The sequence below is a fragment of the Loxodonta africana genome, chromosome 3, assembly GCF_030014295.1.
Source record: "Loxodonta africana isolate mLoxAfr1 chromosome 3, mLoxAfr1.hap2, whole genome shotgun sequence".
Lineage (NCBI taxonomy): Eukaryota > Metazoa > Chordata > Mammalia > Proboscidea > Elephantidae > Loxodonta > Loxodonta africana.
In genome coordinates, this window is record NC_087344.1 from 6,408,439 (window position 1) to 6,423,603 (window position 15,165).

Consider the following 15,165-nt stretch of genomic DNA (forward strand, 5'->3'; position numbering starts at 1 on the left):
TGTTATTAAAAAATGAAACTGCTCCAGTTTCCCTCCTTGTTTTGATTGGTAGGAATCTCAGCATGAGTTACAGCCCAACCAAGTTCAAACACTAAAAACCAAATCTTATGGGTGGCAAACTGTGTGCACTCATCTACTAACATAAAGGTTGATGGTTCCAACCCACCCACTGGCACCACAGAAGGCCTGGCGATCCGCTTCTGTAAAGATCAGCCAAGAAAACCCTACGAAACTCAAGCTCAGTTCGCCTAACAGGAATGACTCAATGGCTGTGCCTTTGGGGCTTCAGCTGAGATAGTCCTGAGGCAGTACGGTGCCACACTGGCCACTTCTGCATTGACACTCAGGCACCTACATTTCACCGTCCCCCGCGGCCTTCTTGAGGACAGGCAGGCAAATCTGGAAAGTGACAGCCTATGTGTGATTTTAACAAACTTAGACAAGGTTTGAATGGATAAACTGAGCTTACTTTTTAGAATTCTCTTGGCCTTGGAACTGTAGCTGTTAAAAAGCTTATTAGCATTAAAATTAGATTCTCTTTTACAAATGAGCTCTTCATGGGTTACAAAAATGGGGCAAAAGGGAAAGTCAAGTATCTGTGGGATAAATGTCAGTATATCAGCAACTTTAAACATTGTGCAAACCTGCAGTGTCCAACACAGTAGCCCCTAGGTGCATCAGACTGTTGACACTCCTTTAAACCCAAGTGCTCCGTAGCCACACAGGGCCACTGGCTCTCACTTTGGACAGTAGATACCAGAACTTCCATCCTAGAAAGTTCCACTGGACCGTGCTGCCTAGCTGTTGGTGGCCTGGGACGGAGTACTGCTATGACTCAATGTCTCTCTGCCACCTGAGCTTGCACGTTTATACTGGAGGCTGTACTGAACTTCCCTATTGGGAAACTGGACTGCCCTGTTCTCTTCAGACGGCAGCGCGAGCGGATGAAGAATAAGTCGCGTGGGCTCCAGACGGTAACAACCATACCAAGTTTATTATTTCAATGGCACTGACACAGCTGGAGGCGCTCACGGTGACACCACACACAACGTCCTGCCTTCTAGCTTCTGTCCACAGAGAAACGTCCACCCTGTCCCTTCCTCCTTTCTGAGGGAGGGAGAGTTCACTACGGGCCATTCACCCAAATAAACCTCTTAATGCGTTAATCTTAAATTTTTTCTGACTTCTGAGTTTCCCTCTGAAGAAACGGGGGAAAAAAAGTGTCAGGTGTCCCACCCCCACCAGCCAAATAAGTCCCTGCAAAGAGGCCATTTCTGCGGCCCCTCTGAAATCTTGAAATAAATATCTGAAAGAACGGCATCAAGTGTGAACGTTGGAGCGATGGCACAGAGTGGCCCCCGATGCCACGCGGGCGGGCTGGCAGGCAGGGGTGACGTCTCCAGGTGTGAGGAGAACGCGAGGACGTGTTGCTGTGGGCGCGCACTGGCCGAGTCCCACCGGGGCTGCCGGCTGCCGCCACAAGGACCACCTACAATTTGTCCAGGAAGTTGTCCAGGGCTGGGATGCCCTCCTTCAGGCCTTTACGTTTGCGGGTCTCAGCCACCACCTGGCTGGGGCGGCTGGTGTTGTCGAAGGGGTCTCCGGGCAGGATCTGCCAGTGGTCGAACACGCACTGGGGGAAGGCCTGGCCGCCTGTGTTAGACCTCAGGTCAGCTGTAAAGCCTGTGGGAAAGGCAAAGTATGTCACCAGGCAGCCAAAGCAACCACTGAGAACCCAGGCTGGCCACACTCAGTGGAGCCCTGCCTAGGCCTCCCTCCCCGAGCCACTTCCAAGAGAGCTACTCTACCTGCTGTGGGCTCAACGCTTAACTGAGTTGACACACCACGGGCAATCAGGCCCACTTTCTTGACCATGACCTGGTGTGACAACCTTGTTCTCATCCCAAAATTAGGCTATACTGGCCGGCACTTGGAGCAGGCACTTACCAAAGGACTCATTGACAGGCAAGTAGGCCTTCACGACAAACATGGGGGTGCCAGCCACCTGGGACTCCTCAAAGACATGGCCTCGTTTCCTGTTCAGGACACCGTAGATGCCACCAACCACCTGCTCCGGACACTGTCAGGGAGAGAAGAACTCTTAGCTGCTCCTCAGGGCGGACAGTTCCAGGGATGTGAGAGCAGGCCCTGTCTCCCTCACCTGGATCTCCACAAGGTAGATGGGCTCCATGAGGCGGGGCTGCGCGGTCAGCACACTGGCGTAAAGGCAGCGCCGGGCTGTGGGGATGATCTGACCACCCCCGCGGTGGATGGCATCAGCATGCAGCGTCACGTCGTGGACGTCGAAGCGCACGCCCCGCATGTTCTCCTCACACAGCGCCCCCTGCAGGGCAAGACAGAGACCACTGTCAGGCCAAGCACACCACTCCAGTAGCCCTGCACCCGCAAGAAACCCAGGCCCCAAGATGCCTGCCTGCCCACCTGTGCCCCCCCAATCCCATGCCACTCCTCTAGCATCTTCCCAGAGTGCTTTACCCAGAGGCACCCAAGCATCTGTTCAGTGAAAGAAGTCTCCTACAAACGACCAACTCCAATGCACAAACTGGGAAGACAGGTGAGCCAGAGAGCCCGTGCTGAGCCCACTCTGAGAGGACGACGCTTGACCAGCCCCTCCTCCCTGCCACCTGCTCACCTCCTTGGTGGCCCACTGGAAGCCGGCCACCACGCTGTCCTTGATTTCATTGAGGTACTGCACACCCTTGGTGATGTCAGTGAGGATATTGGGGCCGGTGCCGTCGGGCCCAAAGCACCAGATCTTACGGGCCTCAGCCACATCCCACTCGTACTTCTCTGCCAAGTAGCGGGCCCTCTGCTTGAGCTCCTGGCGCGCTGACACCTCCCCCTTGTCGATGTCCTCGGCCAGGCCATCAGGGAAGGGCCGCGCTTTCATGTACAGCCGGTTGTGCTTGTTGGGGGACTTGGAAAGGCAGAGCACGTTTGACTCCTCGCTGACGGTCTCCCGATATGAGACCACAGGATCAGATTTCTGCCAGAGGAAGGGAAAGGGGGTAAGTGGGGGACCCGTCAGTAAAGATGACCTACAAGCTCTTCCTACCAAGTCTGGTTAGGAAACACGGACTAGCACTGGGCACATAAGATAGATTTGATTTGCTACACAGGCATGTGTGCCTTACTTCCACTCAAATACAAGGTGTTCAGTACAGAGCCGTTCACGTGTCCGAGGCTGCCCATTGCCAACAGGACTGGCTAAGGACCCCTCGGCATACAACATTCCGCCAGTTCTGACACGTGGGAGCTGGGGAAAAACGTGCCGCAAGCAGGCATGGCCACAACCAGCCCCTTGTTAGCACAGAGAAGCAACTGTAATACAGGCGCTCTGCGAATACTTAACTTCCTATGAGCAGGGACAAATGAAAGGTCTCAGAAACTCAATGACAAAAGCACGCTTACGGTAAAACTCCCCCACCGGGTAGCGAGCCGTGCACAGGTCTGAGCTTGGCACCCAGACCACCCTCGGCAGAGCAAGGCTGCTCCTGGATTCACCAATCTGTGCACCTCAGAACAGTCTACCAGATACCTGAGGTTTTAAAACCTATTAGCCACTACACCTCACCTTCAGAGCCATCAACCCAAAGGCTTCCTCAGAGGACCCTGTGAGCCTGGTTTCAACCAGCATGCTCCACCCGCCTCCCCCCACCCTCACAGACAGCTGCATGCACCTGGCAGTGCAGGGGAGGACAAAGATGTGTGGCAACAAGGCCACAGGCCCTGAGGACCCTGCACTTGGACCTGTGAGCCTGGTGCGTGGAGAGCCAGGTGGGCACCTGCGGGCCAGCCTCACCTTGATAGGGATGCAGGCATGGTCCTCCTCCAGGTCCTTCAGGCAGATCTCCAGGTGGAGCTCGCCGGCCCCCGCGATGATGTGCTCACCCGACTCCTCGATGATGCACTGGAAGGGGCCTGAACGTCAATGCCAAGGCAGGCTGCACGGACGCTGGGGGCCCCGGTACTGCTAGGTACGGGTAGGGTAGGGAAGGCACAATCAAGCTGCCCTCCTGGTGGGGTTTTAGGGAAAGGTGTCAGGGGACCTAGGAACACCCAGAGGCAGCAACCAACCTGACAACCTGCTTCTCAGAAGCCTTAACCCCTTCAAGACTCACTCTTCTACAACAAACTTGTACAACTAGATAACTTATATATAAAAAAAAAAAGGCTGCTAACCAGGAATGTTGTCCCTCAGGAGAACAACAGTTCCATTGGGGACCATGTGGGCAACACGCCTCATGCCCCCAACAGGCGACAATCCTTGTACAGCTCCATCCACCTTCCACCAGAAATGAAGCCTTCCCCGCCACCACGCCCTCTCCTCCTGCAGCACCGGCCCACCTGCACCATGGGGTCTGACTTGGCCAGCCGCTTCAGGCCCTCTACCAGCTTGGGCAGGTCGGCCGGGTTCTTGGCCTCCACGGCGACCCTGACTACAGGGCTCACACTGAACTTCATCACCCGCATGTTGTGGGCATGCTCGAAGGTGGTGATAGTCCCCGTCTTCACCAGGAACTGGTCGACGCCCACCAGGCCCACAATGTTGCCGCACGGCACGTCCTCAATGGGTTCCACGTAGCGGCCCATCATCAGGATAGTTCTGGGAAAAGGAAGCAAGCATATCAGTTACTGGAAGGGCCGGACCGCAGGAACCCGAGCCCAGCCCAGCAGCAAGCCTCGGCTCCACCTGTAGCCCACGTTCTTGTTTCCATGATGATCCTGGGTCCTGTACCCCCAAAGACCGATGACACAGCAGTGCCCCCTGCCCACAGATGAGAACTCAACTGTGACATCAACACCACTCAGGGCCCATTGCTGACTGCGTGGGCCAGGCATCAGTCCTGTTTTCCCTGCCCCCGACTCAGGAACCAGAGGGTCTCTGGGGTCTGAGTCTGCTCTTTGAATACACAACAGAACTGTGCTGCAACTACCTGGGAGTTTGAGTACCAAAGGTGAATCAAGGCCAGCTGCACCCGGCCCTTACAGCTGGAGTTCCACCCAGTGCAGCCTGGCCTGCTGGGCCCCATGACCCTGGCTCCTCCAGGGAGATTCTTCGTCCAGACTGGAGCACCCACTCTCCTCCTCGTTGGGTTGTGAGGATAAAAACACACCCGGAAACCCCTGAGCCCCCAACTTCAAAAACCCTTCCTCAGTTAAGACTACATTACTCCTGAATGTTGAGTCAGGGCACGACTGGCTAGAGCTGGAAAGCCGTGACCCATCAGTGGGCAGGAGGCAGGCTGGTGCAGGCTGCTCACCTCTGGATTGGCTTCAGGTACAGGTCCTCCTTCTTCCCGGGCGTGTAGTTGGGCCCCATGATCCTGACCTTCAGGCCGGTGGACACCAGCCCCGAGAAGACTCGCCCAAAGGCATAGAAGCGCCCTTTGTCAGAGGTCGGCACCATTTTGGAAATGTACATCATGAGGGGGCCTTTGGGGTCACAGCTTTTAATACCTGAGGAGAGAGGATCACCTTGCAGCAGAACACTCCAGGATCCAGAAATCTAAGGCCAGACAGTGAGGGGCATTCAGACCACAAAATCACAGCTCGTTGCCCACCCAGGCCCGGGCAAAGGATTCCGTGCACAAAGGCCACCGCCTTTGAGCGTGCTGGTGTCCCAGTGGCCTGGGCCAGGCTCCACTGCCTCGCTTACCCATGGCAGCCTCGTCGTCTGGGGGTCCCTCGTACAGGAGTTCACACCGGTACTTCTGGGCGGTCACGGGCGAGGGGAGGTGGATGGTAATCATCTGCAGCAGCGCGTCCCCAGCAGGCAGCCAGCGGCGCATCACAGCCTGGGGGCGGGCGGGAAAACAGGGATGTGTGGGGACACCCCATGCCTTCCGAGTCCTGTGGGCCCTTCTAGAAGACTATCTGCAATGCAGAAAGCCAGTGACGCCCACACCCGGGGATGCTGTCCAGGACACAGATGATCTGGGTGAAGGGTGATACCACCCTCCCTCCCCACAGACCTGGGGCGCTGAAGCCCCGAGCAGGGGCAGCCGAGCTGTGACAGGGACTAGGGGAGAGGGAGCCTCCTTACACACCTTTAGAAGAGGTTTGCCTTCTTTGTCTTTATCTTCGCTGTCCAACTTGATGTCTAGTTTTTCGATCAGTTTTGCGGTCTCCTCTTTCTTGAAATTCATGATTGCGTCAAATACCTGAAATCATAACAGAGTGGGGGTCAGCTCACCCGGGAGCAGCTGCAGAGGCTTGCAGCTCAGAGGCCAGGGGCAGAGCAGATGCATGGCTGCAAAGACCCAATCTACCTGCCACCAAGGATCCAGCCCACAAGATAAAGTCAAGAGAAAACACCCACGGTAGAGGTTTAAAAACAAACAACAAAACCCACCGATTCACAGACGTCTCCCAAATCTGATTCATGTAAGCAGTTACCCACGCCGACACCTTCCCTCTTCAGTCTAGTCGGACTCTAACCTCCCCTCATCGGGGAGGCACAACCTTCCCTGTTTTTCCGTACAGAACCCAGCGACAGACTTTCCACGGTGGGACCTCAGGGGCTCGACTTCTAGTTAACTATGTTCCTCCTGCCCCACTCTACAGCAGCCTCCTGACCCCATCACCCTTCCTCTGTCCTGTGGGATCACAGAGCCATCGGGGCAGGTGGCAGCACTGCTGTCACCCCACACGCAGCACGGGCCTCACCTTGAAGATGGGGTCCAGGATGAGCTGACAGAACGTCCGGGGTAGCTTCTTGCCATCAGGGCTGGTAGCGGACTTGCTGAACTTGCCGTTGGCGGGGTCAAAATACCTGGCAGAGAAGACACAACCTAAACATGCTGGGGGAGCCAGGGGTGGTCCCGGGGTGCAACCACCCGCCAACGTGGGCAGAGAACACCAGAAGGCTTCTAAGGCCGTCCTGCAAATCACAGTTGGGACCCTGCCAGCCCCTAGAACTGGCAGAACTACAGCCCGCAGGCTGTGTGTTGGCGGGACCCTCCACACCCTAGCACTAGGCCTCACACTCACCGGTCACCCCAGAGCTTCTTCATCATGTCCTCCACTTTCCTGGCCCGCTCGGCAGGCCCCAGCTGGCCCTCGCCCTTGGCGGCGAACTTGGCCACATACATCTCAGCGAACTGCTTCAGGGTGAAGGCCCAGCCATGGAGGCCAGAACCAAAGCCAACGGTGCCAAGGACAGGGTCAATCTGAGGAGAAGAGGGAACCATAGAGCTGGGGCGGCGGGGGCACTGGGGTAAAAATCACAGCCTCAAGCTCCCCAGGTACCGTGGGCCTCAGACACTGGGTTTCTTCAAGACACATCAGGTCAAAGTGAAGAAATGTCAGTCATCACATGCTGGCGTGCCCAGCCCGGCCTCCCTCTCCCGGATACCAATGGCTGAAATCAACCTCTTCAAGCTCCTCAAAACTACCATTCCCCAATGACAGCACCCACTAGACAAGAAAAGCCAAGTCTCCCTAGTCCCTGCCACAGAGAACAGCCTCCCACCAAGCACCAGGCCCCGCACCATAATGTTGCCCATGGGGCCACTCTCGCCCTCGCCGTAGGTGGAGATAATGACGTTGACGTTCTCCACGATGCGCTGGAAGGTCTGGTAAAGCTCCTCGGGCTCCAGCTGCAGCTCCAGCAGGGCCCGGTCCATCTTGTTCATCATCAGCACAGGCTTGATACGCTCAGCGATGGCCTGGCGCAGCACCGTCTCCGTCTGCACGCACACACCTGGGGACGGAACGGTCAGTCACCCAGAGGATGACCCAAGCGGGGACGGTCTGAGTCCCCCCCCCCCCACCAGAGGGACCCGCTGCTTACCGGACACACAGTCCACCACCACCAAGGCGCCGTCGGTGACACGGAGAGCAGCTGTCACCTCTGAGGAGAAGTCAACGTGGCCAGGTGAGTCAATGAGGTTGATGAGAAAGCCAGAACCGTCCTTACTCTGCTTGATGAAGTTCAGGTCGTTCTCTGAGAGCTCATAGAAGAGGGATATGGCGCTAAGAACAGACAGATAAGTCTTACGGATGGATGGACACTGACCCAGGTTTGCACCAGCCTCAGATCCCTGCCCCAGTGGGTCAGGATGTCTGGCCCCCAATTCCCAGCTAAGACAGGGATGCCACTAAACACCCAGATGCAGATCCCTCAGAGCAACATGCTAACCTGTGCCCCCACAGTATCAGTCATCCCTCAAAATGGACTTTACACACAAAACCCACCCATGGCACCCTTGACCAGGGATCCTCCCCTTCCTGGGGGCCCCCAGCCCCTTGCTCCAGGGCCACATCACACCTACTCCATTAACTCTATAACCAACCAGGACTTAAGAACCCCAAGACCTACTTGTCCCTCTCCTGGCCCAACTGCAATAAGTCTAACTATAAAAGACCAAAGAGATCCTCTCAATTACCAACTAAAGACAACACGGCCTTGAATCAATCTCAACCTGGATACTATGGACTTGCACGGACACAGTTCTCTGTGCTGGTGGGCAGGTTGTCCTGCGCATCACAACGTGTTCAGTAACAACCTTAGAAATTTGTAGCATCCCTCCCAGCTTCGACAACCGTACCAAGTGTCCCCGGAGGAGTGGCCAAGTCACTCCCCAGGAGGAGACCACTGGGTCAAACCTTCTCCTCTCCCCAAGGCCCCCAATCTCGACCCAGCGGCACCTCGTTAAATTGAACCACATTTTCCTATGGTTGGACAGACCAGCCCCAGCCCCAGCAAGATGATACGTGCTGTCACCACCCCCCCCCGAAAATGGTACGTGCTGTCACCAGCCTCCACCCCCCAACAGCCAGCTGATCGGCCACTCCCTGCCAGGGCCCAGAAAGCACCAGGGACTCACGTGGACTTGATAGTGATGCAGCGCTCCTGCTCGTCCTTCCGGGTGTCAGTGAAGCGGGTCTCCCCAGCCCGGGCGGAGGCAATGATGCCGGCCTTGCAAACCAGGGAGTCTGTCAGCGTGGACTTGCCGTGGTCCACGTGGGCAATGACTGACATGTTTCGGATGTTGGCCTTCTTGTCCATGATGGCCCGGATCTGATCTACCGTGAAGTTCACCTGGGGGAGGGGGAGAACAGGATTCCAGGAACCAACTTGGCACTCAGAATCCGGTCGATACAACAGCCAGGCCCACGGCCAAGAGCAAGCTGGCACCCCCAACTCCCAGCCTGACTTCCTGGTCTCTACAGTGATGACCAGGGTGCTCTAAAAAACCTCTCCCCAAATCTCCATAGCAGCTCTGATTTCAGTTGCCATTTGCTGGTGACAGCCCACAAAGTAGGCTATACAGTGAGTCACCAAGGGTGACACGACTCCCTTCAGGCCAGGTGCAAAAACGATGATGTCAGTTAACAATGCCTCCCCCAAAACTCCTAAAGAAAAGCCACGGAGCTACCCCATTCTCCTCCCCCCAAAAGCCTTTGATATCCAAGGTCACCCCTCTGCTGTGGGGGTCGTCACGGAGATCCGTCCCACCCCTCAGATCCCTACATAAGCTCTCTCCTCGGGCACCCAGGCACCTTTCGCAACCCCAACAAGAGCCAGTCCTCACCTAGCAGCAAACCAATCATTTCTGTAGCTGACAAACACAGAAACGACAAGAACCAAGGTTACCCAGGATGCGAAGGAGACCGGGGCGGGGGGCTTAAGGACTCCGTTGCCTCCTTTCGCTGGCCCCCGCCGCCCACGGCCCCCGGACAGAACACCGAGCTCCAACTCGCGACCCGCGGGTTACATAAGACGCCTCCCTCGCCGGCCGCGGCGCCCGCCATTACAGCGCCTGCCACATCACCATGCCCCCACCCCGCCTTCACCCCGGCTCCCGCCGGGCCCGGGCTCCCGCGAGGCAGCGGCGCCCCCGGAAGCATAGAACGGGCTGCGCCGACAGCGCGACACGCAGACATGGCGGCGGCCGCTTCCCCAGCCCCGGGCCCGCCGCCGCCATGTCTCTCCCCGTTCTCGGCGGCCTCGGCGCACCAGACTCTGAAGCGCCGACTCCTCGGAGGCCCCACCTCAGGCCCGGGCCGCCCGAGAGACGGCGTGACTCACCATGGTGGCGGATGGCGGTGGATTCTCCCAGGCAGATACGAGCGAGGCAAGTCGCGCCAAGGATGGCGGCGACGACGGCGGAAGAGAACGCTGACGTCAACACTCGGCCTTTTATAGGCCGACGCCGGTTGGGCGGGTCATCTGACCGCGCTGCGGGGGCAGGGCGAGGCGCCGCCTTGCGCAGGCGCACTGACGCTTTCCCCGGTTAACCCTTCAGTCGCCGTCCCGAGCCTGGATTTCCGAGGGGCGGTAGTCAGCTGCCAGCTTGGTGCACGCCTCCGGGATGCAATATTCAGGTTCACAAAGCTAAGTGCGCCGCTTTCGCTGAGAATAATAATAATAGCAACTACAGTAGCTTGCCAACCACTATTATTGAAAGCACGTTACAGTCTGAGTACGGGCTGCGGGTTGGAGCAATGTCAATTTCCTGGTTTTTACATTGTCCTGTAAAATGATACCACTGGGTGAAGGGTAGTCGGTCCTTCTCTGTACCATTTTTGCAACTATTTGTGAGTCTATAATTATTTCAAAATAAAAACTTTTAAAAAACAGGTACTAATCACTCATTTCTTCAACAAATGCGAGTGTATGCTGCGTCCTAGATAGAAAGAGAAGCGGTTGTACAGTGGTGAAGCGCTCACTGCTAATCGAAAGGTCGGGAGTTAGAAGCTACCAGCCGCTGAGCCGCTCAGCTGGAGAAAGATGTGGCAGTCTGATTGCGTAAAGATTTACAGCCTTGGAAACTCTATGGGACAGTTCTACTCCGTCCTGTAGGGTCGCTATGAGTCTAAATCCAATCGGCAATGGGTATGTGCCAGGCAGTCATAGGTGCTGTGGATATAACAATGAACAAACAAAACACCTAAATCGCTCCACCACAGTTACTTTAATTTCTGTGCCTCAGTTGCCCCATCTGTGAAATGGGAGTGCTCAGTACTACGTCACTGTTGAGATAGCAAAACGAGTTAAATACACGTGAAGAGATTAGCACCATGCTGACACACAGGAACTCTTCTTGAGCCATTTTAATTAACTTCCATTGATATTAATAAAACAACTATTTATTTCAGGGGTTGCTGCGTGTCTTAGTCACGGGCTAAGCGCTTTCCATGTGCAATCTCACTGTCTCGGTTCCTCTCCAGGGGCAGGCGCAAGGAAGGCTATTTAGCATTTGTGTCCTAATCTGACCCTAAGAAATAGTTGTATTTCGGAACTTTCGCTGGTGGAGACGAATTGGCTATTCAATTCCGTCTCTTTACGCTTTGAGTCCAGCTCAATGCCTGGCAAGTAGTCGGCTATCACCAAGTAATGAACGCATCAATGAAAGATGCTCTCACCAGCTCAGATGAACTCGCTGCAGTACACCTTCCCCCAAACTCACTCAGTAAAAAGCAAAGCACTGCAGTGCTTCTCCCGGGCTGGGAGAGGGGGGAGGTCCGCAAAAGCCTTGCAAATTCTCGAAAGGACGCTAAAATAAACCTGTACACCCCTTCCCCCCCGGCAAATGCAGTGCACATTTAGCTTTGAGCTGTCGCAGCCCTGATTTCATTCAACCCACGACTGCTCTTGCTATCACCGTCCCGCGTTTAACCCAGGAGGAAACTGAGGCAGGAAGGCGCCGCTCCATAAATATCTACTCAAAGATCCAGGCTCACCACCCCCCCACACACACAACTCAGCCTGGGTTTTTAAACATCAACGCCTGTGTTCTACACACGTTTTATGTTAATTTTACAAGTCAATTGCATGCGCCATTCGGAGGACGCGTATTCAGCAGATGGGTATCCGCTTTCCCTTTTTCACAAATTAATTTTTTAAAGTTTTTAAGCACCTACTGTGTGCTGGGTCCCGTATTACGCACTGCACAGCCGTTTGTCCTTTCTTCCTTGCAAACCGGGGGCACTTAACAAATGGCATGCAAAGGTTTTCCTTAGAAAAGCGAGTTTAATTTGCCCTCAAATGAATACATAGCTCATTGAGAAAATTGATTGTAAGGTATATTCAAGGGGGGAGGGGCTGGAGAGTTCAAGGGGAAAGGGAAGATTGAAGTCCCTCCCGCCCCCGCCGTTGTGCCTCCACGGAAAGGGCTTCGGCACCCCACCCCCGGCTGCCAGATGTTGGCCAGAGCTGGGGGGACCTCTCTCCAACTCCAGTCCCATTCCTGACTTTAGCAGAAGCCTAGGGGAGGAGGGTGGGGGCTTCGACTGTGAGCCAAAGCAACCACACCCAGGTTCACGGTCTGCAGTCATAAATACCCGCTGGGGTTAAGGGCGGGGAACAGAAATAAAAAAAAAAAAGCCCCCTCTGCAGGGAGGCTCAGCTGCGCATGCGCCCGCTGCGGCGTCCGGAAGGACGCGGAGACGACGGTAGCGACCCCTGCTGACCAGCGGCCGCCACTGCAAACCGCTCCGTTCTGCCTTTGATATTAACCCGTTGCGGTTGAGTCGATTCGGAGTTACAGAGAATCAGCGCATAATAAGGGCTGGCCTCAAGCCAAAAAAAAAAAAAAAAATGCATTGCTGTCGAGTCGATTTCGACTCAGCGACCCTATAGGACAACTAGAACTGCTCTATAGGGTTTCCAAGGCTGTATGCCCTTTAAATCAAGTAATTCATTTAGTTCTTCCCACACCCTGAGCTTTGGGTGGCCTCCTGTACTAATGAGGCTACTAGTGCTCAAAAAAGTTAATTATCCCAAGATTACACAGCTAGGAAAAGCACGGACGAATATGACTCAAAAAAGCATGCTTCAGTCGGGAAGCAATTCTACAAAATTCTGTTAGCTAGATGTGCTTCAGCTTTGGTTAACCGAGACCAGACATCCTGAGTTTACAGGCTGATTCTGCCCCTTCCCTAGCTGTGTGACTTTGCACGAGTTACGTAATCTCTCTGAACCTCAGGTTTTGCATGTAAGTTATGGACTAACAACAGAACTTCTTTTACGGGGCTCTTCTGCGGCTTAAAGACATTAATACAAGTAAAGCACCGAGCACAGTGCCTGGTATGCAGAAATCACTAAGTGTTTGCTCCCGTTACGGGATAGAAATGCTATGTTTTAGGTACTGGGATCATTCCGTCTACACGCATTTATTAGGCATCTACTGCATGCTAGGTTGATGGTTTGAGTCTGCCCAGAAGTGCGTCAGAAGAAAAGCCTGGTGATCTAAAAAAAAACTACTTCCAAAAAAATCAGCCATTGAAAGCCCAGTGGGGCACAGTTCTACTCTGAAACACACGGGGTCGCCATGAGTCAGGGCCGACTCCACAACGACTGGTTTGGTGTTTTTGTTTTGTTTTACGTGCTGAGGAGGACTGGGACTAGGGTGAGGAGAGCCAGACACCGACCTCAGGCACAAAATTTAAGGGGGCTCCAAAAAACTCATGAATCAAGATAGTAGTGTTTTCATACTTTTTAAGTAAAAATGAATGCAAAAAAAAAACATGAAGAACAAGAGACCAAAGTTTCAGTAAGCTAACTGCACCACCCAGGGAGTTTACCTCAACAATAGCTAACAGTTACCCACTGTCGGCCAGTGATTCCCAGGCTGGTGGATTTGAACCGCCTAGCGCTTAACCCCTCCTCTACCAGAGCTCCAGGTAACAGTTACAGGGGCATAAACTGAGTCTCAGAGGGAGCTTTATACTCTGTCCTTGTTGTTGTTTCCAACTCATGGCGACCCCATTGCGCAGAGTATAGCTCCTCCATAAAGTTTTCAAAGCTGTGGCTGGTAGCTTAATCATTTAAACCACTGGGGTGCTCCAGCTTGCCCTTAGGGACCTGGATTAGAGATCTTAGCAGGCTGTTTTGCATTTCTTTGTTTTAAGCTGCCCCTGAAACCTCTAGAAGGAGCCCCGGTGGAACAAAGTTAAGCTCTGGGCTGCTAAAGGAGAGGTCCGCGATTTGAGCCCAGCCAGCTGCCCTGTGGGAGAAAGACCTGGCAATCTGCTGCCATAAAGATTAAAAAGCCTAGAAAATCCCGTGGAGCAGTTCTCCTCTGTCACAGGAGATTGCTCTGCAGAGTTGCTCAACTTTTCCCCTAGTTTACCACTTCTCCAGAAACCCAGTTCCTCAGATCCCTTGGACTCATTTGGCTCAGCAAATATTTCCCAGGCCCTCTCCTCTTTTTTTTTTTTTTTCTCCTCAGCATAGGGGACACAGGAGCAAAAGCAGCAGACAAGAATCCGGGCCCTCCTGGCACTGGTCACCTGTGCCTTGGTAGCACAAAAGTAGCCGTAAAGAACACAGGAACAAATGAATGGGTGTGGTTGAGTGCCCATCTAACTTTATTGATGACATTCAAGTTGAACTGCATGTAGCTTCCACATGACATGAAATATTACTCTCCTTTTGCTTTTTTTAACCATTTAAAAATGTAACAACCATCAAATATTTGCACAAAGCGAACATTTCAAAGTGTGCTAGGAAGGAGAGTGAATAGTAAGCAGATATAACGGGAGGGTTATGATCTTGCCTGGGGATCACAAAGGCTTCCTGGAGGAGGTGACCTTTTTTTTTCTTTTATTGTGCCTTAGGTGAAAGTTTACAGAGCAATTTCTCATTCAAAAATTTATACTCAAATTGTTTTGGTGACATTGGTTGCAATCCCCTCAATGTGTCAGCACTCCTTTCTACCCCAGGTTCCCTGTGTCCATTAGCCCAGGTTTCCTGTCCGTTTTTGCCCTCTTCTCTTTGCTTTTGGGCAAGTGTTGTTCATTTGGTCTCCTATACTTGGTTGAGCTAAGAAGTACATTACTCACGTGTGTTATTGTTTTATAGGCCTGTCTAATCATTTTTTTTTTTTTTTTTTTTAATCATTAGCTGAAAGGTGGACTTTGGGAGTGGCTTCAGTTCTGAGTTAGCAGGGTGTCTGGAAGCCATAATCTCAGGAGTTCCTCCAGTCTCTGTCAGACCAGTCAATCTGACTTGTGTGTGTGTGTGTGTGTGTGTGTGTGTGTGAATTTGAATTTTCTCTACCTTTTTCTCCCACTCTGTCTAGGACCCTCTATTGTGATCCCTGTCAGAGCAGTCGGTGGCGGTAACCGGGCACCATGTAGTTCTTCTGGGTTCAGGCTGGTAGAGGCTGTGGTTCATGTGGTCCTTTAGTCCTC

At 53.8% G+C, this 15,165-nt stretch overlaps 1 protein-coding gene and 1 non-coding gene across 2 annotated transcripts; both read right to left on the reverse strand.

Moving 5' to 3' along the window:
• Window positions 1–966: 966 nt before the first annotated feature.
• Window positions 967–10,180, reverse strand: EEF2 (eukaryotic translation elongation factor 2). Its single transcript, XM_010601259.3, has 15 exons — window positions 10,058–10,180; window positions 8,853–9,067; window positions 7,817–7,998; window positions 7,515–7,726; window positions 7,015–7,193; window positions 6,691–6,796; window positions 6,072–6,185; window positions 5,681–5,819; window positions 5,286–5,481; window positions 4,369–4,627; window positions 3,824–3,931; window positions 2,654–3,007; window positions 2,162–2,344; window positions 1,948–2,080; window positions 967–1,683 (listed from the first exon to the last, which is right to left on the reverse strand). Exons 1-15 carry the CDS (start codon window positions 10,058–10,060, stop codon window positions 1,490–1,492), a joined length of 2,577 nt encoding a protein of 858 aa, XP_010599561.1. The 5' UTR covers window positions 10,061–10,180; the 3' UTR covers window positions 967–1,489.
• Window positions 7,279–7,343, reverse strand: LOC111748542 (small nucleolar RNA SNORD37). Its single transcript, XR_002784230.1, has one exon. It is a non-coding gene; the product is annotated as a small nucleolar RNA SNORD37 (small nucleolar RNA).
• Window positions 10,181–15,165: the final 4,985 nt, after the last annotated feature.

Coding starts and splice junctions, on each gene's coding strand:
- EEF2 (XM_010601259.3), bottom strand. Junction 6,186..6,690: donor TCCTGGACCCCATCTTCAAG/GTGAGGCCCGTG, acceptor TTATGATTTCAG/GTATTTGACGCAATCATGAA. Junction 1,684..1,947: donor GCCTGTCAATGAGTCCTTTG/GTAAGTGCCTGC, acceptor CCTTTCCCACAG/GCTTTACAGCTGACCTGAGG.